The following is a 27,419-nucleotide window of genomic DNA, read 5'->3' as shown; positions in this document are numbered from 1 at the left end:
ATAAAGTGTTTAAGGTAGATCAGGAGGCATGAAGAATACAACAAACACCAGTGAGCCTTTCCATGCTGCATGGCCTGTCGGTCAAGACAGACTTATCTCAGACACAGAGAACACTTTGTCTTCAATTTGCTATCTTTGCCACACACAGAGCCCTATGCCCCTGGAGAGGCCCCTCAGACTGCATAGGGGCCTGAGGCCATACTGCAAGAGTCTTGCAGAGACAACTTAAAAAATTTTGGCTTTTTTTTCCCCTCCTCTTGGGGAAATCCAAGAGAAATATAAAAGAAGAAATCCTGAGTGTCTTATCACCACAGTTGTAAGAGAGAGAATACTAAAGCTCCATTCAGAGGCCCTGCTTGGCTCTTGAAGGGGAAACCCCAGCTGGCTGTGTTTAATTTTCTTTGGCTTTGAAGCCTCTGAATCCACACCGCTATGTGGGAAGCAAACGTTTTCTTTGGCGGCCAAGGCCCTGTGTGGCTAATGCATTTATTGATGTTGCTTTAGCTTAGGCTGTTAACACTCACACCAACAAGAAGGGCCCAGTGCAGAGCTACCCAGCCCTAGCCTGGAGAATGCTCAGCATATCAAGTTGTTTTATTCTAAAAACCACAAAGGAGATGCCAGCCTTTTAAAGGCAGATTTTCAGTTTAAATTCACTTCTCTTATCCCACAGGCATCTTTAAGGCTAGGAAGTACAACGCGCTTGGTGAAGAACAGGGTCTAAAGTCAGCTGGAACTGGGTTTGGATCCCATGCTCGCCCACAGTGAGGCCGGACCATAATGACAGGTGATTCTACCTATTGTGGCTGAGTCCTCCTTTTGTAGGCTGAGATAACAAGGGGGCGTGCGAGCACCAAGCAAGTTGTGCAGCACTGTGCTCAGTGTGTTCTGGTTATGACTGTACCTATACAACCATTTCAGCCCTAAGAGCATTTAAACTACAATGACAGGAACAGCCACAAGGAGCCATCCTTCACTTTCCTGTGTTTCCTGGGGAGCTTCAGCATTAAGTTAGTCCCCAGACAATACAACCTGAAAAATCTGTCTCTTGATGCTATAAAGGCAAAGAAGATAATAAAAACCTGTGCAGGCTCTGAGGATGCAGGCTGTGAGTGCTACACACCAGGCCAGCAGTCATAGGGGTGGAGAGAACTCTTTGCTCACACCACTTAGGGTCCTTGGTGAGGTAGGTGCAGTTCCCTTTTCCGAACAATGAACACTATCTACATCAAGGGCTATGAGACAGGAGTCACCCAGCTGCGGGGGCTTTGAGAGACAGATGGCCAGGTGAAAGTTGACTTTTAGTTAGACAGGCATAGATCAAAGGCTGAAGGTTCTAAAGGAAGTATAGGTTACAGTCCTGGGCTTAGAACTGCCGGGACTAGAAAGCTGCTTTGTGCAACTGGCCAAGCGACTTGATCACTCTGTGTTCCACCTTCCTCATCTAGAAAATAAGGATGATAAGAGGACCTAATGAATGTTTTTTTTTTTTTTTTAAGATTATATGTAAAAAATTCACTTAAGCTCAGAAATCATTTACTGAAATAATTCTTACTCTCCAGGGATAATGTGCTTTTGATTTGCCCTGCAAGTGAGAGATACACACTCATAGGATATCAAAATGGTTAGACAGCTGTCCCCTTCTGAGATACCCTCTGAGATGTCAGCCTCAGTGAGGGCATGGAGTTGGCCAAGGCTTGGAGCAGTCGAGACATTGCAGAGGTATTATAAAAATGGCAAAATAGAAGCGATGACTTGGCAACAGGAGAGCAGTTTTAGAATTTCTTCTCAAGAATATTTATGAAAGGGGCACCCAGAACAGTGAGGAATTAATGAAACTGAGGCAAAAAGAGAGAAAGCAAAACTATAGGGTGCTCAAACAGTGGAAGCCCATGCAACAATTTTATTTCTTGATACTGGGCCAGGAGCAGTATAAGATGCAGACTGGGGTTCATAGAACTTAAGGAGCCAGGCAGGAACCTTGGCCTTCATGGGGCTTCTGAGAAGTGTGCTCACCATGACACCAGAGGCTAGTTTGGTCCATTCAGACCTTCTACCTGGGAGCAGACAGAGGTTTTCTGCTGCCATGAAAGAAACCACCAACAGTTCTAACTCCACAACGAATTGTTCAACAATCCCAACAGTGCCAATAGCTGTCATCAGAAGCTTCATTTTTCAGAAGCAGATTTGGAGAATTAAGCAGTAAAGTAAACCACATGTGGAATGACATCAGAATAGTGCAGAGCAAAAGCAATTATCTCCAGAAACTCAAATTTCGTGTTGCGCTAATAGTCTTGAATTGCACTGACTTTGAACCTACCGGGATGAATCCTGCAATTTTAGATCTTGATTCATGGGTGAGAAAAGGCAATGCCCGATTCATGATTTAAAACCACCCTTTCATTACATCGTGATTACATCTCCATTTGTACTAAGTTGGCTTAGAGATTACATGAAAATTATGCTAATAGAGTTGAAGGCTCCTGACTGTGGTAACAGAACTGGACGAGGACTTACTTGTTAAGAATTTTAGCTCTCTTAGCACTTGAAAAGTTCTCCAGTTGCAAGGACTCTTGAGTAAGGAAAGCGACAGCCAGGTGAAAGTAGTTGTTCCATAGCTGAAAACCAAAAAAGGGGAGATGTTAAGTTCTTTTATTTTTTTATTTATTATTATTATTATTTTTGGAGAGGTTTTTGCCATAGGGCGCGTGCGCTCTCCAGACAAACAGAGAAACAGAAAGAGAGAAATCACCCCCCCAGGGGGGATGGCCACGCCGCAATCCCTTCTCCTCCATTCTCCTCTACCTGGCGTGAGTTTTAAGCCACCGGGTCCGGGACATGAACCACAGTTGACTACATGGGAATCCAGCGACATAGCCACTGTGCTAACTGCTGGTCCCAAGTTCTTGAGCAGCTTTATAGAGGAGCTCAGAAGCATTCTGAGACAGTTGTCATTTGCTTAACATGCATTTCTGAAATGTTTATGGAACCACACTATCTATAAATCACTACCTAGCCACTATGGCATGGTTAGGGCTGACTGTGTGGTTCGGAAGTGACAGTGCATGTACTCAAACCCCAGCACTGCAATTTACTCAGTTATCTGAACCTTTCTCTGTGCCTCACTTCTCTCATTGACAAAATGGGAATTTCAACAATTATCGATCTGATCCAGGTCTATATACGATAGGTCCTGTTCTGGCTGCACCACCGACTGGAATTCTCAGAATGCAGCCAACAATGGACAATAACACTTGCTAAGCCTTCCCTGAACAACAAAAATATACATATCATGTCTGTCAAGGGGTAAAGCTCTCTGTTGGACCTCAAAAGCACATTGATTTTTTTTTTTTAATTGAGAGAGATTTTTGCTATAGGGCATGTGCGCTTGCTGGAGAGACAGAGAGACAGAAAGTGAGAAATCACTCCCTAGGGGAGATGGCCACACCACAATCCCTTCTCCTCCATTCTTCTCTTGGGATTTTTGAGCATGCATGAACATGTATCTGGTATGGCTTTAAAGCCACCAGGTCAGGGACTTGAACCATGGTGGATCATGTGGGACTCTAACGACATAACAATTATGCCATCTGTTGCCCCCAAGAGCACATTGCTTTTAAGATATGTGAGTTTGGGGTGAGAGTCCAGGAGATCACAATCATGAAACAATAAAAATGGGCAATAATAAGCAACATGGATAGAAAAAGGATCCCCACCCACAGCAACAGCTAATAAAATTCATAGGAGAACTAGATCCTTGGCACAGCAATAATGCGCTACTCAAGGGAAGTGGGATCCCAAACCGTGACAGTGGTTCAAATACCTGGTCTGCCTGAAAAACGTCAGGCACATGCACAAGAACCCAAGATCCAGTGGACTGGAGGACTGGAGGAAGGAGACCATAGAATGACCAGATTCTGTGGAGAGTACTGCTTTGTCTCTCCGTCCCTTTTTCTCTCTCTCTCAGACATGCACAAGTTGTATCATAAAGAAATTTTAAAAATACAAAGGAATCTATCCAGTAATCACAGAAGTCAATATAGACAAAACTAGAAATCATAATGAAGGCTACACACACACACACACACACACACACAAATATTCTTATATGGAATGGGAAAAAATAAACACACTGAAGTATTCCCTCAGATACCATAACATTTCGCTCAAATTTATTTATGAACTCAACAGAATTCCAATGAAAATTCAAGCAGTATTTTTTTTTAAAGAATTATTTTATTGTTTTTTCCTCCCTGGCTGCTTGAGGATATACCACCATCATGAATGACACAGTAACTATATGAACCAGGAAATTCACAACCAACCGACTACTTCAGAAGAAACAAATGGTCATTGATTTCCTTCACCCTGGGAAGGCAACAGTACCTAAGACAGAAATTCGGGAAAAACTAGCAAAGATGTACAAGACCACACCAGATGTCATTTTTGTGTTTGGGTTCAGAAGCCATTTTGGTGGTGGCAAGACAAATGGCTTTGGCATGATTTATGATTCTTTGGATTATGCAAAGAAAAATGAACCCAAACATAGACTTGCAAGATGGCCTTTATGAGAAGAAAAAGACGTCAAGAAAACAGCGAAAGGAACTCAAGAATAGAATGAAGAAAGTCAGGGGGACTGCAAAGGCCATTGTTGGTGCTGGCAAAAAGTGAGCTGGAGATTGGAGAACAGTCGAAGGAGGAAAGATTCTGTAATGACTATCTGTGGTGATTGTGTGGATTTTTCATGAGAGGATTAATAAACTAAAAAATTTTCATGTAAATAAAAGAATTATTTTATTTATCTTTATTTATTTATTTACTTATTTTTTAATTTGACCAGAGAGGGACAAAGTGAGAGAGAGTGAGAAAGCAAGCCGCCAGGTCCGGGACTCAAACCACAGTTGGCCATGTGGGAGTTCAGAGCCCTTAACCACCACTCCACCTGCCAGGCACCCCAAGCAGAATGTTTTTAAAAAATAAACTCAATTAGTTGATTTTAAACTACACATGAAAGAGAAAATGCACAAAACAATAACCATAAGTAGATACAGTGCCTGTATATAATTATTGGTTCATTAGAAAAGTCATGAAGCATTTTTGCATAGAAAAACATAAAAATATGTCATGAATTTTCTGGTGATCCAATGTATTCTTTAAAACTGATAAAATAGAAATTTAAAATTAAAATATATATATGAAAAAAGAAGAGCACATCCAGGCACCTCAGAACCTAATCTACTACAGGAAATATCACATTAGCTCTACATTTTTTGGTGGCAGTGCGAACAAGAAAAGTGATGGCTAACTAATTTTGTTAGCTGGTAACACATTTTGGGGTGGATCATGTACTGAGTTGATATAAATTCTTCAGGTCCTTCCTGTGAAAAATCTCTCCCAGGAAACAAATACGCTGTTTGCATCTAAATGCTTTTTTGTTTCTAACTTACAAACTTTAGTAAAATAAACTAAGTAAAACTAATGACCAAAAAAAAAAAAAGTCATTATTAGTAGAAACACAACCAGAATATAGAACTGAGAACCATAAATTCCAGATTTATAGTAAAAATCATGCCAGATAAATTCAATCCTTATTGGGTGGGGTGAATACACACACACACACACACACACACACACACACACACACTCTTCATGTACAAAGGAGCATTTTGGAAACTAAGGGACCAACTGACTAAAACCCTGGGTTCTGGGGGTAGAATCTGGAGAAAGCTACTGTTGGTAACATAGAGTCACAAGTACATCAGGGAAAAACAGAGTTCTAACAGCAAGCTGAGCTCAGTGATGCTTCTCCTCCTCTGCTGATCTTTTCTTTTCCACGTTAGAACAGTCTGAGACAATCTTGGCAGCCAAACACACTGAGACTCGGTGGCCTCCCTGCTCGGAGAGTCCCTCCTTGTCACTCTGACTGACTGAACAGTTTCTTCCTGAAACAACTCCATCTCTTTTCTTGCAAAATTGAGCAAATACCCCAAAGGCATAATTTTCACTTCTCCGGTTCCACTAATACCTATTGTAAATTCCATTTCCACACCTCAGATGGGAGACCAATTAAATTTGAGGGTTAGAAATATAAGATATTGGCACAGACCGGCAATTTGTTTTAACATGATTTTTCGACTATGGTTATAGCTATAATACCTCTTCTCTTACCTGTAGCTCAAAGTTGGCTTGATCCAGAAATTTTTTGTTCAGCATATCTGCATACTGATTAATAGCTCGCAGGAAGACTCTGAAAGACCAAGAGAAAATGACATAATTACACACTTAAGCTCTGGCACCTTTGTAGATTTGGCATTTCAATTAGATACAATCCCAGGCTGTCTGGAATGTGAACTCTCCAAGTCCTGTGCAAAACTGTGAGCTTTTGCCAATGAAAAGCCTACAGAGTTCTATGCAGATGTTCTCCGAATTAATCAAGGAAATTAGCACATACAGAATAAAAGAAACAGACCAAAAAAAGGAGAAAAGAAAAAGAAAAAAATAACAAAAACAGCTTCTGAAAGTAACATTTGAAAAGTATCACTAAAAAAATCTATTTTAAAAAAAAGGTGCAAATTAAATCCTTTTCCCAAATTGCCATGTCTTACTGTTATATTATTAAATTAATCTTTGCCTAGCTGGCTTTGTAAGTTGCACATTTTGGAGCGCTCTTACACAGGAGCTATCAGAACATTTTGGTGCAATATTACTATTCTTGGAAAGACAGTTTACTCCAGTATCATTTGTCTCTGTACTCCACTTGCTAATTTCAATCACTGTTTACTTGTTAAAAGAAAATTAAAAAGTGTTAGTGGGTATGAAAGTGACTTGACATTAGTAGTCATTTAATTTCCTTATTCACTGATAATATACAATTTTCAGCACATTCTTCAATACTTTCACTTTCACTTTTCTATGATGGCATATATGATTTGGGCTGTCACAAATAACTCCAGAGTATTGTCTTTCACAAGCTTGTTCATTCAGTAGATTTGTTTTATAGCCCTCGTAAGTAAGTGTTCACAATAATAAAGCTTAGTCCAGCTACTTCTTTTTAAATGGCTCTTCTCCCTTTGCACAGAGGCAGGATGCAAGAGGAATTAGCATTAGGTCACAGATAATAAACTTAATTACACTTCCTCTGTTTAGACAGCAGGAAGCAGTCAGAGTATAAAGAAAATCTAGGTTACTTACTAGTTAACTGCTGCTCTCTGACAACATTATGTCTTTAGGTAAGCACACCTGGAGAAGCTCCCTGTTGCCTGGCCATCCCAGAGGGCTAAGGGCCAGAACGCCTGGGAGAAGGGAAGAAGAGATTTCCCACCTGGGCCTTAAAGAGGTCTCTGTCACCACCCACCACCACCACCCACAGGTCATTGCAATTTCTCTCACATGCACGCTGCATTCAGCTCTAAGAAAGGGGATTCGTAGACATTATTTCATCAAGAGATTTATCGGCTGAATGTAGGACCCAGGACAGTCAATGATGGAATTTGTTATCTCAGCCACTAAAGAAAACTGTAGGCAAAGTCATTTGAATTCTTTCCTTAGGACATTAAAATATAATGAGAAAGGAGGAATTTGTATTTTTAAGCAACTATTAATGGAAGGATGTGGTGATCATTGCCTTGTTCATTAACTAAGAACACAAATTGGGCAACCGCATCCATCAGCTCGTAGAGTTGCCAGAATTTGTAAGTCCAGGATGCCCAGTTGATTTGGAAAATGGCTATCATTGCTAAACTTTGTAATTGATTTGGGAGGGGGGCTGAATTTAGGGCATTTAGGACATCTTGACAAATTATTGGATTGTCAGGAAAGTCGTGATGCATTTTTGCATTAAAAAAACACAGAAAAATATGTCATGACTTTCCAAACAGCCTAATATTACAGGACCAGGACAAAAATCATAAACTTTAGGCTATGTCTTATATGTACAGGACACTTGGCACTTCTGCTGTGTCTTCTAGTCCTGGGCTGGGGTCGGCTGTGTCATGTTTGGCCCTTAGAAGTACAGGATGTGGAAATGGGCAGGCGGTGTGGTGGTTAAGGATTCTGGACTCCTAGGTAGCTGACCAGCTGTTCAAGTCCCAGACCTGGCAACTTGCTTTCCTGTATTATTTCTTTCTCTCTCTTTTGCTCACTCTGTCCCTCTGTGGTCAAATTAAAAATAAATAAATAAAGCTCAATAGAATGATTATTTAAAAAAATAATAAAATAAGTACAGGATATGAAGCTAAAAAGTAGTTAGACTATCTTACCCATCCAACCCTTGGCAGCTATGTTCAAAGGGCACTGGGGGATGTGCACTGCATTTACCCCAGAGATCACAGAACATGCTCCCTGATAAGGTATGGAACTTCCTATCATTACAGCTGTGGGTTCCCATAAAGCACAAAAACACAGGGCTTATGACCACTAACAAAAATTTTTTTGTCTTCATTTTTTCGCTTCAGAATTCAGCTGTTCACTAGCGTACTATAGGGTCCTTAAGAGCTTTGAGAAGATATTCTCTCCAGCCTTCTATGACAATAATGACGAGTTTACTAGAACATGCATTATTATTACAGGGTAATTATTTTGCCTCAAGATAGCACCCAAACAGTTGCAATATGCTACTTCTAATTAAGCTCTGGAACAATTTCAGCTAGTTAAATAAAGATATTTCTCAAAATGACTATTTTTTTTTAAAAAAAAAGTCATGCTGAAATAATATTAAGACTGAACAAGAACTTTTTTAATGAACTGACAACTGAGAAAAAGCAGTGCTGAGAGATAGATTCTATAATTTAGAGTCTCTATAAATTTTTTAAAAAGCCAGGACAAAAAACAAATAACATCGAATGCAAGTTGCATGAGGAAAACTAAAGGAAAGATCAAATAAAAACCATAATCAATGCAGTAAACAATGATCAGATAAAGCTCAGGCTCAATGCATCAAGGGGCTACATCACTTCACAGGACCATCCAGGACACACACCAATTACATCCTACAGTTCACACTTAATGGAATTAAAAACTTAGCTACACCCCCGAGTCCACTTGAAGATAAATCAATGACCTAACTAGGCAAAAAGGAATATAAACAGAGACTATCTTTTAGGGGAGAATATCTATTATCCACTGTAATTCATAAGTTATTTCTAATAAACATCAAACTAGGGAAAAATAAGAGAATCATATTACAAGCGTTTGCATAACAATCTGCTTTCAGTTGCAGAGGACTATGGAAAGGATCACAAGCTGAGCAAAGGATGCCTCCTTACTAGACTGAAAGGAAAAGAAGGGTCTTGGAAGGGCTCCACGTAGCTCAAGATCCTGGTTTTGTTTGTTTGTTTCTTTTCTTTTTTCTTTTTTTTTCCTGGGAAACAATGCTGGGAAGGGTGAGGTATGAACAGGCTTTACCTTTGCATCCCTGATGATGTGATGTATGCTGGACACTGCTGGAGCTGGGCTCAGGGTTAGGGAAGCTCCAGACTGTGTAAATGGTAGGAATCTCAAAGACAGAGGCCATGTGTGTTCATCCAAGTGACCTTGATGACAAGTCAGCATCTGGCACATGCTATTTGCTCACCATTGTCACAAGAATGAATGTATGAATGAACTGGCCCAGAAGATCAGGGTCTGACCAAATTGGAGGGCTCATAGAGGCTACCCTATTTGGTACTCTCTGGCTCTCCCTGGAGTCCTTGCATTCTGTATAGACTTTCTATGGCAGGGTTTAGCTCTTTTCAAGTTCTTATTATTCAGATTTCTAAGACATTCAGCATCTAGGGCTGGGCATTAGTCCTTCACTGTCTTTTTTTTCTTTTTTTCTGATGAGAAATTATAATTTTTTTTACATCTTTTAATACATTCAATCACATTATTTAGCTTACAAGGTGATCATTTCAATATGTGAACATTTCTCCCCAGTCTAGTTGATCAAAATATAACAATACTACCTCCCTGTCTCAACAATGCTGTCTCTGTATCCCTCCTCCAAATGTTTTTCCCCAGGCCCCACTCCTCTACACACACCACATCTGGCATACACACCCATTTCTTGTGTTTGTACATCCTTTAGCCTGTCAGTTTCAGTTATAGAGTGTGGACACTCGGTATATATTAATTGGGAACTCGGTATATATTAAGTGGGGACATACAGTGTCTCTCCTTCATAGCCTGGCTTGTTTCAGTCAGCAGTAAATCTTCCATATTCTTCCACTTTCTGTCAAAAGCCTAGGTTTTGTTGTTTTTTATGGCTGAATAGTATGGAATCCTTCACTGTCTTCTCCACCTCCAGATTTTCTTCCCTCATTCTACTCTTGAGCTTAGGAGCTCATTCCCTCATTCATATATCAGGATCCCCTGCTGTATCTAAAAAGACTTCTTACCACTAAGCGTATTCTGAAATGCTCTGATTTAAGGAAACATTAGTTTATTACTAACAGATCTCTCTAAGCTATATTATATGTTCAGGACCACCAACCTGTCAAAACAGAACAAAAACCAACAAACAAAAACACTCTGTCTCCCCTCTGGCAATCTGCTTTTCTCTTTATTCTCTCACTTCAACACTGTAGTGAGTATGCACCAGGACACAATGAACAGAGGTCATGCATAATGCAAGGACATGAGAAAGATGCTTGCAGGGGATAGGGGACCTGGGAGTTGTGGAAGGAACAGTACAGAGAGGTGTTGCTTTCTACTCCATCAGAAAAGTTAGGGACTTGGGAGGAAGAGATCAATTACCTGTGACCCAAACAAGGTATACCTTGAGCCAGGAGAATTAAGTAATTTCTAAAAGTAAAGCTAAATGTGTGAGAATTAAATACTTTCATGAATGCTCTCCCATATGATCAAAATGATTAATAAAAAGGGCAAACCCCTATTTAGTAGAGTTCTTTTGATCATATTTAATATATGGAAGGGTTTATTTATAATGAAAAATTTTAGAAGATAAACATATAAATAAATTATATAGAGAGAAGCATAGGCAAATTAAGTCATCCTAAAAAGATTTAAAAAGTCATAACAAATCTGGAAATTTTATTTTTAATGACTTGATGGAAAGAAATATCCTTCTCCCCAGTCTAGTTGATCAAAATATAACAATACTACCTCCCTGTCTCAACAATGCTGTCTCTGTATCCCTCCTCCAAATGTTTTTCCCCAGGCCCCACTCCTCTACACACACCACATCTGGCATACACACCCATTTCTTGTGTTTGTACATCCTTTAGCCTGTCAGTTTCAGTTATAGAGTGTGGACACTCGGTATATATTAATTGGGAACTCGGTATATATTAAGTGGGGACATACAGTGTCTCTCCTTCATAGCCTGGCTTGTTTCAGTCAGCAGTAAATCTTCCATATTCTTCCACTTTCTGTCAAAAGCCTAGGTTTTGTTGTTTTTTATGGCTGAATAGTATGGAATCCTTCACTGTCTTCTCCACCTCCAGATTTTCTTCCCTCATTCTACTCTTGAGCTTAGGAGCTCATTCCCTCCTTTTCCCTCTGGAGCCTGTTCCTTGATGGAGGACCCTATTTATTATATATCAGGATCCCCTACTGTATCTAAAAAGACTTCTTACCACTAAGCGTATTCTGAAATGCTCTGATTTAAGGAAACATTAGTTTATTACTAACAGATCTCTCTAAGCTATATTATATGTTCAGGACCACCAACCTGTCAAAACAGAACAAAAACCAACAAACAAAAACACTCTGTCTCCCCTCTGGCAATCTGCTTTTCTCTTTATTCTCTCACTTCAACACTGTAGTGAGTATGCACCAGGACACAATGAACAGAGGTCATGCATAATGCAAGGACATGAGAAAGATGCTTGCAGGGGATAGGGGACCTGGGAGTTGTGGAAGGAACAGTACAGAGAGGTGTTGCTTTCTACTCCATCAGAAAAGTTAGGGACTTGGGAGGAAGAGATCAATTACCTGTGACCCAAACAAGGTATACCTTGAGCCAGGAGAATTAAGTAATTTCTAAAAGTAAAGCTAAATGTGTGAGAATTAAATACTTTCATGAATGCTCTCCCATATGATCAAAATGATTAATAAAAAGGGCAAACCCCTATTTAGTAGAGTTCTTTTGATCATATTTAATATATGGAAGGGTTTATTTATAATGAAAAATTTTAGAAGATAAACATATAAATAAATTATATAGAGAGAAGCATAGGCAAATTAAGTCATCCTAAAGAGATTTAAAAAGTCATAACAAATCTGGAAATTTTATTTTTAATGACTTGATGGAAAGAAATATCCTCTTGCTCTTTTTGGTAACAGATTCCTGTCTACAGGAAGTCAGAAGCATCATCTTTATGAAACCTGTCACAACATTATCCATTTAAGAAAATTTAGACCATTGAGAAATGTAAACACTTCACCCTCAAACCCATACAATTAAAAAGACAAACAAAACACAGGATGTTTCCTAACTTCTTCTATTCTGGATAGTTAGTCCTAGTAGCCCCCATTAGAAACAAAATACTGTTACTTCTTGTCAATATTAAATGAGAGGTGAGTTGTAGTGGATGTGTATATATATGTGTGTGTGTGTGTGTGTGTGTGTGTGTGTGTGTGTATGGTTGTTGGAAAAATCATGACACATTTTTAAATAGGAAAATACTTTTCCAACAACCCAATATAAAATGTATACAATTAAAGTCTTAATCCAATTTTATTTATCAATCAATGGTCTCATGCCCATCCATATAAACATTTAGAACCTTCAGAAAGTTGCTCAGCACCACAAAGAAATGATACGTATGTGAGGTGATGGATCTGATAACAGTTTGATTTAATCATCCCACGATGTATACATATATCATAACATCACATTGTATTCCATAAATATAATTATTTGTCAATAAAGTAAAATTTTTTAAAAAACGTTAAAACAAAGAAGCAAAAGTTGCTCAAGTTGTTGAGATTCTCATATTTTCTTTTAATTGTCAGTGCATGTACTTATGAGAGAGAGAGACAGAGAGAAGGAGAAAGCACATTTCAATAGGTATGATCATCCCTCAATCCCTTTCCTCCATTTCCCCTTTCTGTTGGGATTTGGGGTGTGCACACACATATGTCTGGTGTGTTTTTGAAGCCACTGGGCCAAGATTCAAGCCTCATGGTCAGGCACTTGGGACCTGACTCTCTTAACACTAGGCCTTGGGACTGGCCTGAGATTCTCATATTTTTCACTAACAAACGAGAGCCCTATACTAGTGGATCTGATGACCCAATATTATGGTGCCTCTTAGTCCCCTGAAACTTTGTAGGTTTGAGTTTGTTTTTAACTTTGAGAGTAAAACTAAAAGAGATGTCACCATACGATACAAAGTCACAATAACTCTACGATCTCCACTAACACATCACAAAATGTTAATTCATATTTGGTAAAAGAGGAACACATGTCTGATAGTGAATTCTACACTTTTGCAATTCTTTCGGGGACAGGCTGGGAGTGGCTAGGAAAGGCTTTGCCTAAAGAAGAAACATGGGGAGTTCCAAGGCTCTCAACAGCATGAAGTTTCCAGAGGAGGTCCTGCCCTCCTGGCCTCTCATCCCTCCACCCACTCTGTCCTTACACTAAAAGGTCTGAGGGATGCCATGTGGCTCTAACAGGAGACTAGCCTCAAAGGCTGCCTATTGGAAAACAATGTGTGAGCCATAAAAGCAGCACACAGTCCTAAATAATTATGTGTTAATTGAGTAGAGGGGGAACTTAGCAAGTGGAAAGTAATCAGGAACCAATTTAACTATTACAAACTCCTGGCACAATTACAGGCACTAAAATGACTTGATTATGATGGAGCCTCAGGCATTTTTAGCATCTCTGTTACTCAGTGTTTGCTGCCAATAAACCTAGAAGATGAGGTGCCTCATTACTACAGAGGGAAAAATATGGTGAAAAGCATTGAACTTCCAGTGGAATACAAAGCCTCATTTCTCAAATTGTGAAGCTGTGGGGTTTATTTTATTCCTTCCCTAAACTTACTTTAAGTTACATAATTAGATTGTACAGTTCAATATAAGGGCATTTAAATACCTCTGGCATTAAAACAAGTCACTTGGGGGAAAAATTGCATCTTTTAACAAAATGTTTTGCCTAAAATGGGTGGAAAAAAGGAAACAAATTAAAAGTGACAGATTCCATCCCTGCAGAACAATGAGTCAAGTAATAGTAGCTGGAAATTTGCCTTAAAATGATTTCCGCATAATTCAGGAATGCTGGGAAGAGGCAATTTAAGGTGAAGTGATAAAAGAGATGCAGGGAATGTCACTTCAATTAAACGAGAAGGAGAGATAACGAATGCTATATTTCAGCTGATCAGTCTTCTACCACATCGCCTCATCTGGCAAGGTGGCTCTTTGGTAACGGTGGTAGCTAAATAGGGTCGAGGCTTTCTACCGTGGGACCTTGACTGGGGAATGAAAACCACATGTGCAGAAAGAGGTGACTTCTAAGAAAGAGCCCAAGTACAGGAGAGGTGAAGTAACACACAGAGGCTGGGGTCTGGGTGAGACCTGCCTCGCTTCTTTGGTATTTGGGAAGTAGGAGGAAGACTGAAGTCATTACAACTCTCTGGGACTGAAGCTACCAGGGTCAGCTGGAGAGCTGGAGAGCATTTCTGTAGGAGAGTAGAAATGCTGGGTGTAGAGTCTGCATATTAGCTGGTGAGTAACAGGGGACCTTGACGACTTTAAAGCAGGTAAGAAGGTAAGAAATACTTGTGGTTAGGTGCAGGTAAGCCAAGGTTCAATTGCTATTATTTCTTGTCTGCACTAGATTGAGTTTTTTCCCCTAAGAATCTTTATTTCCTTCTTTTTTTTTTTTTCCTTAAATCAATATAGGTTTAAACAGTCATCAAACTCTTAAGTATAACTCCATATGCCCTGAATCTTTTTGCTGGCCAGCCCTCGCAGAGCAGACTTGGCTGTGATGCCAATAGGAAGAGGGAATTCCCAGAGACTGTCAGCTCCACACTTAGGTTATGTCATCCCCACTGTGGGGACTCTATGAGTGGAGACTCACTGAGACCACGTGAGGTCTATTAGTCTGGTTCCTGCTAAACAGACTGGCATGCTGGATTTGTGCTCTGCTCCAAGTTCCTCCTGAGTCAGAATTTGTGACCAAAGAATCACTGTGGACTAAATATAAGAAATCCTAAAAGTGGCCCAGATCTGACCATGGGTTCTCCTTTCATCCTCCTGACATCCCCCTCTAGTTTCTGCTGCTTTGCTGCTAAGCAATTATAGAGCACTTCTCATGTTCTAGGCACAGAATCACTTCCATATAAATCTTTTCTTAATGTTCACAAGCCTTGTGGGGTGTGAATCTCCAAACATTTTACAAATGAGGAAACAGGCTCAGAGAAGCAGATTCACATTCTGGAAGGCACAGCAGCCTAGACCAAAGAAAGCTGCTGCCACCCTATCTTGCTGACATCCTTAGAAATTTCAACCAGTGTGGTTGGCACGATTCAAACAAATACCCACGAGTGTTTTGCTTTTACATTGTATTAAGGATAATTTTCAGCATATATAAAAGTAGACAGCATGATAAGTGACCCATGTACCCTTTGCTCAGCCTCAACAACAATCACCGTCTATCCATAGTTGTGTCATTTGCAACCTCACCCTGCTCCCTTATTATTATGTTTTTTTATTTAAAGCCCTTATCTTTCAGAGCACATTTAGGTTCCCAGAAAAACTGAGTGAAAAGTACAGAGCGTTCCCATGGCTTCTCTGACCCCCACAAATGCCCAGCCTCCCCTGCTATCAACAAACTCCACAGACCGGTATATTTGTTCCAACTGATGAAGCTACACTGAGACCAAATGCCAACTATCACTCAAAGCCCATAGTTCACATTAGCGTTCATTCTTGGTGTTGAACATTCTATGACTTTTGACAAATGATGATGATATGTATATACCACACTGCAGGACCATAAAAAGTGTTTTCACTGGTCTGAAAATGAAGCCGGTACCCCACCTATTTCATTCCTCCCTCCTAGCCCCTGACAACCACTAGTCTTTTTATTGTCCCCATAGCTTTTCCTTTTCTAGAATGTCTTAGAGTTGAAATCACACAGCATGTAGCTATCCAGATTGGCCCACAGCTTTTCCTTTTCTAGAATGTCTTATAGTTGAATTCACACAACATGTAGCTGTCCAGATTGGCCCATATTATTTTTATGTTTTCTAAGTTGTTATTATTTTTTTTAACCAGGTTTAAGGCTCTCAAAGTTTAAACCACTTTGCGGCAAAACTCAATAGACTCCTAACTCAGCAGCAGAAAACACCTGCCTCACACAGACTTCATGGGTCATTTGCAGTGCCCACGTGAGCAGGCATTAGGGTGAGTGCTGGCCTGTGCGTCTAGCTAATGCTCACACTGCATCTCTGCTGCTTAGGTCTTAGGTGATTGTGTGTAGATCACTTAGCTCTCAGGATCTTGGTCTTCTCATATATAAAATGAGCTAGTCACAGCAACCTCACTAGGCTCTTGTGAAGTCTCCACATCTCCAACAGAGCAGTTGCCCCGTGAATGGCACTGACGATTGTCATAACTAACATGCATACATTTTTATCTATACAATCTTGTAGAATAATTGGAACTGATAGTCAACTTCAGCTATTTATTGCCAGGCCAAGGCTCATCTGGGTGGAATTGCGCTTCTTACACCAGCTGCAATGGTCCCCACCCCCCCATCCCCCATCCTTCGGAGCAGGTCTCAGTAAATTATGGCCCAAAGTGTGTTTTTGTGAATAAAATGTTTTGTTTTAATGTGGTAAAACACACATAACATAAAACTTAGCATCTTAAGCATTTTTAAATATATGTCTCAGTGGCATTAAAAGCACGTTCACACTGTTGTGCTACCATCCTCATCATTTGCCCACAGAACTCTTTTCATCTTGCAAAACTGAATGTTTATACTGTTAAACACTAACTCCCCATGCACCTCTTCCCCAGTCCCCTGGAAACTACTCTTCAACTTTCCATTTCTATAAACTGGACTACTCTAAGTTCTAGACACACGTGTTGCCTCTACTTTCATGCTGTGAACATGGAAATACAAATATCCCATCACGTCCCTGCTTTCAATTCTTTTGAGATATATTCAGAAGTGGAACTGCCAAATGATATGGTAATTCTATTTTTTCAGAAACCACCATACTGTTTTGCATAGAAGCTGCACCATTCTACACTCCCAGAAATAGTGCACAAGGGTTGTAATTTCTCCACATCCTCAGCAACACTTGCTATTTTCCTTTATTTGGGATTGTACTCACTCTAGTGGGTGTGAAGCAATATAAGCAAAGTTTTATTAGAACACAGTCATAGGTTGAAGTCCCTGTTTCCTTGTTGACTGTCAGTGGGGTCTACTCTCTGCTCTCAGAGTTTGCCCACATTCCTACTCATGCGGCCCCCTCCATTCAAGACAGCAATGGCATGTGGTGTCATCATGTTTCATATCTCTCACTTCTGCTACCAGCCAGAGAAAACTCTCTCCTTTTAAAGGGTGTGTGTGATTAAATTAGGCTCACCTGGACTTAAGGTCAGCTAATCAGTTATCTAATATTTTCAAGATCCCTTTCTAAGTGTAAGATAATATAATTATAGCCATGAAATGGCATCATATTCACAATTTTGTCTAAACTCAAAGGGAAGAGACTGTACAAGGATGAAAATCCTGGGATCATTAGATTTCGGCCAACCACTATAGATGTGCTCTTTTTCTGGCTGATCACTCAGAGTTGCAAAGCTCAATGCCAAGTTAGTTCCTTTCACCCCCTCTTGCCTTTTCCTGCAGCCCATGTCCCTAGAATGGCTGGCTCCTTGGGGTTCTTTCCTTTGTTAGTCCCAGTGCCATGGAAAACATTTCTGAGATGACAGACTCAGTTCAGTGAAGGGGAGGTTGGAAGATAAAGCAGAAACTACTAACCTGAAGCATAGCTTGAGGTAATGGAGTGACTCTTTCAGAAGGCTGCAATCTACCTGAGTGACACTTTCTATTAACAGGCATAACCTTATTCTAAGACTGTGATGTTGTCTTGATTCCAACCTCATTTGTTTGCTGGATTCAGTGTAGCAATATAGACCAGAAGAGCTCAAGAACTGAATAATGATTTTCTTCCCTATACCATTCTAAAAACTGTACCCAAATATTCCTTTGTATTTATGTAATTTCTCCAATCCACACACTAAAGAGATGTAGCTTTCCTTGTACTGGCAGTGACACGATCCTGTACAGTAAGTTATGGAACAGGAATGTCCAATGATCATATTATAATCCTAGGCAGAGACATATAAAATTGGACAGTATCATATCTTGGAGGTCATGGCCACAGGCCGCATCTAGCCTTCTGCCTGTTTCTACAAATAAAATTTTAACAGCACACAGCCACACCTATTCATTTTCATATCGCCTGTTGCCATCAAGGCTTCTGTTACAACAGCAAAGCTGAGTAGTTGCAATAGAGATCATACAGCCCACAAAGCTGAATAGTCTATCATTTTAACATATTCACAGAGAGAAGATATAACCATCAACTCCTAACTCTAAGGAGAGTTTCTACTACTTTCTCCCTGTAAATTAAACAATCCTTTCCTAAATTCTAGTTAAAATCTGCCACCTTTTATTATTGAGGCCATTTGGTCTTGTTTATTCTTTCCTGGGCATACAGTCAACTACTTCAAATCCTTGAATGCAGTTATCAAGCAATCCTGAGCTTTCTCCTCAACAAAAGCCCTAACTTGAGATTTAGAAGAGTGGGATTCCAGCTGTGGCTGGTGTCAAGAAGCAGCTTAGTATGGTGCTTAGAGCAGGGAGGCCAAGGATAAACCAATGGAGATGAAACCCATGCTCTGCTACAGACCAGCTAGCAGTATAGACCTTAAGCAGGTTTCTTCAGCTTCTGTATGTATCAAATGTGTATCAAGAGTACACTGGCCTCCTAATGTTCACAATAAAATGAGCTAAAATTGTGTACAGTGCCTAGAAGAGTTCCAGATACACAGCAAGCAGAATGTGTTAGACAGTCTGCAAATTACTTTCAAGTACTTCAATAGAGAGTGCTTGCTTAAGGAATATACTGAGTCTAGTTAGCTGGTGACCAACCTTTAATAAGAAAATCACACTAGAAAAACAGTGCTTTGGCTACTTTTATTTTGATCAAAACCAGAAGCATTCGACTAATAACTGTCAGAAATGATTTTCTTTTATGAAATTTGAATTTCTTAATAAGTATAATGACTGAGAAAAATGGGCTCTCTTCATTAAAATCAATGCTATGCAAGCTATGTGAAAGAGCTAAAATATTTTAGAGACTCTCCCCATTCTTAGGGTATTTGGAATAGGATGTCTGAATCTAAGAAACTCAGTGTCAAGGGACAGTGCCCAGCGCTTGAGCCTATATTCTAGTGTCAAGCCACAGGTTTTTAGGGCTCTGGCTGCCTGATGATGCCTATAAGCTTAAATGCACCTTACTGCCACAACAGATTCTCATCTGTCTCAACGTGAATCATTCAAGGCATAGGCAGAGCACCTGAGATGGCAGAGAAAGGGCTTCACAAAGCCTGAGAACAGACTATGTGCACTGGCTCTGAAAGAGGTTTTCATAAATGCCTATGTGTAGCAGACTTCGATCTGAGGCTTTCTCTAATTCTAACCTGGTAGAATTCTGTGGTAAGAGAAGAGCTAATGTCTACCCACTTCTAATGATAAACAACTCATAGTATCTGAAAAAAACAACTTAATGCCTGCCTATGGTCAGTCTCAACATTGGGGCTTTTTCCCTTATTCAGGCATGACTTGGCACTGGATGGAACTTAAGCTGCTACATCTGCAAAATGGATTTAGAAAGAAAGCTTCCTTAAGATGATGTAGGTATGAGTCCCCAGTTCTGTCCTGAAACCTCAGTGAGGGCCAAACAAGGAATGTCTTCCCAATTTACCTCTTAGAAAATCAACTTTCTAGGTGCTTCTGCATTCTAATATTGACAGAATGCTTTAATGGATGTCTGATTAATGGCAAGTACGAGATGACAGGCAGATGACAGTTAAAGACACTTTATGTTTCCCAGGAGATGTGGCAGTGCTAAGTTGTCAACTGAATTTTAGATGGGTGATTTCTGCTCAGCCCATCTTTTTGTCATTTGAGGGCCAGGGGTTGAAGGCATCAGAAGCAGTTTTCTCTTCCCACGAGGGGCTTCTGGGAACTAGTTTTCTAGATTACAACCCCCCACCCCCCTATGGCCTTGAGAGTATCATTGTTTTCCTATTGTTTCTTGATCTGGTGATAACACACACCTAAGTGGAGAGAGCTACCATTCCCACCTTCTAAAGAGCAGCACCCTCCCTCATGGTAGTTCTTTCTTTCTCTGTTGCAACACTTTAGAGTGATCCAGCAAGACTTGGGTGCATAGTGGCTTCTTTCACAGTTGGCCGGTCCACCACTCAGGAGTGAGGAACATGCTGGACACCAGCTCAGGTGCTCAAATACACCATATAAGAATGGGTCCTTGTTTTTCTCATGAAGAAGAGAGCTAGCACTGATCAGCCAACTCTTGCATGCTACTTATTGGGCCAGGAGCTCACATGTTCTCTCTCATTTAATCTCCCTAACTTGTGGTGGGAAATGAAGTATCACTGAGGTTCACTCTTATCCCTGGCTAATAGGCAGCACAGAAATAAGAAGCCAAATCGCTGCCTTTTCTTCTCTACACTCCTGTGGATCTGCACCTCTGCAGAGATCTCTGTATGAGATCGTCTATGAGCCAAGATGTCACCCTTTACCATACACCAAATCTGCTGATGGCTTGATCTTGGATTTCCAGACTCCAGAACTGTGAGAAATAAGTTTCTGTTGTTTATAAGCTAGCTAGTCTTTTGTTGCAGTAGTTTAAAAAGACTAAGACACCAGCTAGCTCAGGCAAGAGTATTTTTACCCACAGTCCTGCCCTAGTTGCAACTGTTCCTATCTACAGTAAGGGGGAGCCATGGAACTCCAAGAAGTTATCAGAAAGACAGAGGACCTGGCTACATGGTCTGGCAATGCCGAAACCCAGGCTTGTGCACTTCACACAAGCACCAGCACACAGATTTAACTGAGCTGCCTGGTATTACTATAAAAGTTCCCTTTATAGCTAACAATGTTTGGCTTTTAGCACCTACATCAGGAAACTACCATTTAAACAGCCCACGTATGCTTTTGCCTGATTGGCTGAAAGGCGCTATAAGCGCTTTGCTCAAAGCACTGGAATTATCAATGGAGAGACAGTCCCCACTGGAAGGGACATTCCCAAGAGCCTGGAAGAAGGGCATGGAGCAAGACAAGACAGCATAATAGAGCACAGCCTCGGGCATATCAATAAAATCACTTGGCAGAGTGGTTATAAGGATGACAAGATCTCTGTCTACTCAGCTCTGATGTTTGTGGTTTTGTTGTTGTTATTGTCCCTCTTATGTTTGTGTCTTCACATGTCATAAATTCTCACCCAAACTTGAGGATATTAGAAGGTGGAGCCTTGGGACAAGCAGATGGCATAATAATTACATCACTGAACACAGTTACCATGGTTTGAGTCCCAGACCTGGTGGCTAAAAATTCAAGTCAGGCACAATGTGTGTGCATGCCCAAGATCCTAAGAGAATGGAGGAAAAGGGATTGTGGCGTGACCATCCTCCTTAGTGGGGATGATTTCTTGCTTTTCCATCTCTCTGTCTCTCTTTGTCTTTCCTGCAAGCGCATGCACCCTATAACAAAAATCTCTCTCTAAAAAAAAAAGAACGTGGGGCCTTTGGGAAGTGGTTGGGTCACAAGGATGGAGACCTTATGAATGGAATTGATGCCCTAATAAAAGTAGCCCAAGAAAACTCTCCAACCCCTTCTATCATATAAGGACACGGTGAAAAAAAAAATGCTATGTGAGTAGGTCTATAAGTCAGGAAGCAAGCCTTCACCAGACACTTTATCTGCTGGTGCCTTGGACTTAGACTTCTGAACTGTGGAAAATAATTCCTGACGTTTATAAGCTACCCAGTCCACAGGATTTTGCGGTAGCAGTTTTAACAGATGAAGACACCAGCTTTCCCAGAAATGGTATTTTATACACAGCCTTGCACTAGTTACAGCTGCTCCTCTCTGGGCTAAGTAGGCACCATGGAATTCCAGGAAGGTATCAGAAAAGCATAAGTAGATGCTATCCTCCACCTTGTATCCAACTGTGGAAAAAGCAGGACCCAGGACATGCTTAGAAAGGGGATGAGTTGAGGGTTGACTTTCCAACTTCAGGAAGAGACTATGAATGTATGTGTTTGATGAGGTTATTATTTAGGATCATTGGGAGCTGGATGGGGCAGGTGATCAGAAGGTATCAGAAACACCCACAATTTGAAAGACAGATTGAAATTGACACAAGGTGAAGCATTTGTCAAAGGCCAAACCTTAGAGGCTTGGCTGCAGCTGATGTTCTCTGCTCTCAAGACCATCTGCTCCAGGGAGCAGGCAGAACACTGTATAAGAGAACAGAGGGTCAAGATGAGGGTAGAAGGAGAAATAAACACTATTCTTCAGGTTGATTCATTCCACTTGCCCAGAGGTCACAGACCTTCTCACACAATGCAAAGGTGCAGATACACAAGAGTACAGAGAAGGAAGGGCAGTATTCTGGCTTTTTATTTTTGTCCTGTTGCCTAGGGCCAGGGATGAAACTCATTGATCTTTCATTTCCCAGCACAAACTGAGGAGAGTAAATGAGAGAGTATAAGTGAGCTCCCAACCCAATGGGTAGCATGTAAGATCAATGTTAGCTCACATCTCCTTCATGAGAAAAACAAAGGCCTGCTCTTCTCCTATGGTGTATTTGAGCACCTGAGCTTGTGTCCAGCACACCCCTCACTGCTGCGTGGTGTCCAGGCCAACTGTGAAAGAAGTCACTATGCACCTGAGTCTGGCTGGATGACTCCAAGGTGAGGTGTTGCAACAGTGAAGAAAAGAACTACTGTGAGGGAGGATGCTATTTTTGAGGAGATGGGAAATGGCTCTCCCTAGCTTAGCAGTATCAAAAATTTACAGTCATGGGGCAGATGGTGGTACAGCCATAATGCAACTGAACCTGCATGGGAACATCTCAGGGTCTCCCTATACACACTAGGTGCATGCATGCCCATGATCTAGACTGGCTGAGGCTAGGTGGATTGTGGTGTGAAGATTCTTTCGAAGGTGCCTGTGTCTCTCTATTTCTCTCTCATGGAAGAAATAAGTAAGCTTAAACTATTTACAACTGCAATGAATCTAATGACGTTTTTACATTGAAACGAATTAAATCCTGATAAAACTGCCACTTTGGACAAAATCCACAAATGTCAAATTAAATCAAGAGAAGGGTACGATAATCCTGCTTTGTGCCAATTTATTCTTAGGGCCACAGGCAGAAATCACCAGGAATCCTGGATCCCTGCCTGGCTTGTGTTGAAAGAAGGAAGGTCAGCAACAGGGAAAGTCTAGATCACATGGAATCAACACAGAGAAGTCTTGGCAAATATTTGTAGTTGTTTTAAGTATTCCAGACAGATTCAGTGATCTTCTTGATTATATTAGACTCTTGTGCTGCTATAACAAACTTCTACAATTTAGTGGCTTAGAACAGCACCTTTTTTTTTTCTTTTTAAAAATTTGCCAGAGGGAATATGCACTTGCCAGAGAGAGACAGAAGGAAAGGATGGAAGGAGAAAGCACTCCCCATCTCCTTCCCCCCCATGGGGCATGGTTATGCCACAATCCCTTCTCCTCTCTTTCTCCATTCTATTGGGATTTGGAGCATGCATGCACACATACCTTGCATGTTTTTCAACCTGCTGGGGCAGGATTTGAACAATGCAGCTGAGCATGCAGGCCATGGGGCCGGCCTAGAACAACACAAACACAATACCTTACACTTCTGGATGTCAGAACTCTAAAACAGATCTCCCTGACTTAAAACTGAGCTGTGAGAAGGGAGTATAGGGGAGAATCCATTTCTTGCCTCTAGAGACTTCTTACATTCTATTTGCAACCTTAATATCCCTGGTTTTGTAGCATACCATATATCACAGGATCTGGGAATTAGGACATAGATCTTTGGGGACCTCTTATTCTGCCTACCACACTGAAATAAGCAAACCATCTGGCAACTGTAACACCTGTATGGGTCTAAAGAACTGATATCATGTGTCTCTCCAAGCTCCAGCAACCTGAGTTTTTTCCTAAGCCTTTGTATTGTTCACTATTCCTTCTGGGAATGAGCCTGTCTCCTGGGAGTCAGGGTTCCCATTCGGGCCATTTCTGTATCTTCCATACCATACTCGATATATATAGTAAGTTTCTCAGTCAACATCAGAGTAGTTGATTACTAATTACCAGTCCCAGCCTATGAATAACATTGCTAATACTGCATTTTCTTATAAGATGGCTGAGTAACATGGTTAGCAAACTTTTTCTGTAAGGAGACAGACAGTAAACCCATTAGGTTTTTTTTTTTTTTTTTTTTTGAGATTTTCGCTATAGGGCGCATGCACTCGCCAGCCAGCCAGCCAGAAAGAGAGAAATCACCCCCAGGGGGGATGGTCACGCTGCAATCCCTTCTCCTCCATTCTCCTCTCAGGATCTTGGGCACGCATGCACAGGCGCCCGACGTGAGTTTTAAGCCACCGGGTCCGGGACACGAATCGCAGTCGACTACGTGGGAGTCCAGCGACATAGCCATTACACTAACTGCTGGTTCCCACCCATTAGGTTTTGCAGGTCATGTGATATCTTTTGCTGCTATTCAAATGCAATGTGAAAACAGCCACAGACAATAGTAAATGAGTGGGCATGCCGATGTGCCAATAAAATTTTATTTATAGACACTGAAATTGGAATTTCATACAACTTTCATCTCTCATGAAATATTATGCTTGCCTTTTTTTTTTTTTTGCCAATCCTTTAAAAATGTAAAAACTACTCAAAGCTTGTGTAACACACACACATAAAATAGATGACAGGATCTGGCCCATGTGCTGTAGTCTGGCAACACCTGGGTTAGAACATTATGTCTGTGCCTCACACATTCCAGAAGTGGCTGGGAATGGGTGATGATCTGAATTTTGGACAGGGGTGGGGAAGAAGGTTTCAAAGAGGACAAGCCTTCTGCTTGGTGCCCCAGGGTGGAAAAGAGTCATTTACAGCCATGGGGTATGGGGTCAGAGGGCTCTTCTAGGAAATAAGTCCCTATGTTTTGCCTAAGACACCCAGGGTTTAGGGGAGATCTTAGACCAGGTAAAAGGTCAACATATACATTTGGAACCTGACCTGAGTCCTATATAAACAAATCCTTGGAATGGCTGAAAGGCCACCAAAGAGATTTTAGAACAAGGGGAAGAAAAGAAAGGGATAGAATAGAGCCTTGGAGAATGCCAATCCCATTCTTCTGGGGGGAGGAAAATGAGCCTGTAAGGGAGAAGAGAAAGATAAAGCAGGAGAGAGGAAAGAAGAGAAAGAGAGAAGAGAGGGAGGAAGATAGGGAAAGCGGAGAGAGAAAGAGAAGGAGGGAGAAGAGGAACCAGGCATACCAGAGAGAGGCAAGTGGGGAAAATGTAGACATGAAACACGTAACAAGAAATCATGTCATCACAGTGTTCAGGACTGGAAAGGGTGATGACGTGGGTTTATAGGCAGGAATATCATTGGTAACTGCAGTAGAACAGACTTTGGAAGCACAATGAGGAAAGGGTGGGAGTGGGATCAAAGAGCAAATGAGTGTCAGGGACCTGATGGCAGTAACCTGTGAGGCCCAGCAGTGAAGAAGAGAACAAGATGGGGATGCCCACAGTAGGGGTGAGGGTGGTCTTAAAGGAACATTTGTAAGGTGAGCTTATACTAATGTTGAAGGACAATCCCCGGAAAGGCTGCTGAGGAGGTGGAGGGACTATTCAGAGTCCGGCAAAGCCTGGGTTCCTGTGGGCAATGCTGGGGCAGACTTATTTCCACATCTGCTTCACCTAGTACTTAACAAATATTTCTAGAACAAATGAGTGCCTAAATGATGTCACAGCCAGATTTTAAACTTAGGCTTCACCACCTTAATCAACATCACCACTCTGCTCCCTGGTACCTCTATTTTCACTGTCCCCAGTACACCTTGTGCTCACCCTGTCTGCCTTGAGCCATTCCTGTGTTGCTCCCCAGTTTACATCTCCCCGCCTCCCTTCTCCGGCTCTGACCTCATTCTGGGTTCTCCATCCTGGTCCACAATGCCGATTTGATGCTATCAAACCTGACATGTTCCCAGCCACGTGGCTGCGCGTGAGGGAGCCCTGGGCATCTCGTTCCACTTACGCAACTGCTCTTTGGCTGCACCAGCCTGTGTGTTGGCTGCCCATGCCTTCCCAGTCAGCCTCTGGAAAGGCTCAAAATAGATTTTAAGCAACTCCACATCTGCCTCTGCTCATTCTGCCAGATTCCTTCTCTCTTGTGCTCTTTTTTTTTTTTTTAACTGACCCCTTTCTTTCTCTCATACTCGTATTTTAATCATATGTGCATGCTAAAGAGGGTAGGGGCGAATCAAAGGACCAGTATCAGCAAAGCCAACCCCCGGAGTGTCAGCTGCTGCAAGGAAGAAAGGAGAAGGGATGAATGGAGTAGTGAGCACTGACTAGTGCATGAGGGCCCTGGGTTCGATCTCACTTACTCTCTATTATAACATGCTGAAAAGGCAGATTCCATTGCCTATAAAGTACGATGATTATGGGCCATCTCACAGGTTGGTTGAAGATGGAAGAAGATATAAGACAAGTGGACAACTGAACAATGTTTTGCATCCTACTGTTGCCCCTCTACCCAGGAGTCTGTGATGCTACGAGTGAGTGAGCAACTCCAAGGTTATGCTGGATGCAGGTATGGAGCAAAGGCCACTGTCTGTCTACTGCAAAGCTCATGTTAGACAAAATTAACAAAACGAAGCTGCTCAAACACATTGCTGCACTACACTCTGCTTCTGCAGAGCAGGGCACAAAGGGGGTTCAAGAGCCGCTTTACCTGAACAAGAATATAGGGAACTAGCCATTATGTGTCCTGTTGCGTATATCATTCAGGACTTCCTTATTCTGTCTAGTAAATTGCATTCACCAATATGAGTCCCATTTTCCATATTACTACAGTTTTTACTACCTGAATTTGGCCACAGTGATGGTGTGCATTGACTTTACTATTAACAAGAGGCAATTGGGTGATCATGGGCTAATGATCATCTACCTTCTTGATGCTAAGTGACTTATTACCCATAAACACATGCGGGAAGTGCTCTGGGAAGCTACTGCCAGCCAAACACATGCAAGTTAAGCTTCTTAATTGAAAATATAATCTGTATTGCAGAGATTAAAATATATTGGAT

General features: G+C 41.2%; 1 protein-coding gene across 1 annotated transcript in view; it reads right to left on the bottom strand.

The window, feature by feature from the left end:
• The window catches only part of DOCK1 (dedicator of cytokinesis 1), a 597,377-nt gene that overhangs the window by 116,634 nt on the left and 453,324 nt on the right, over positions 1-27,419 (bottom strand). Inside the window, exons 39-40 of the mRNA XM_014587219.2 lie at positions 6,169-6,247; positions 2,518-2,618 (exon numbers count right to left, since the gene is read on the bottom strand). Of these exons, the coding sequence (XP_014442705.1) occupies positions 2,518-2,618; positions 6,169-6,247 (180 nt within the window). The remainder of the gene's footprint in view (positions 1-2,517; positions 2,619-6,168; positions 6,248-27,419) is intronic.

The sequence above is a fragment of the Tupaia chinensis genome, unplaced genomic scaffold, assembly GCF_000334495.1.
Source record: "Tupaia chinensis unplaced genomic scaffold, TupChi_1.0 Scaffold000197_1, whole genome shotgun sequence".
Taxonomy (NCBI): domain Eukaryota; kingdom Metazoa; phylum Chordata; class Mammalia; order Scandentia; family Tupaiidae; genus Tupaia; species Tupaia belangeri.
The sequence above is the reverse complement of the archived record's forward strand: the minus strand, read 5'-3'. Positions and strand labels throughout refer to the sequence as shown.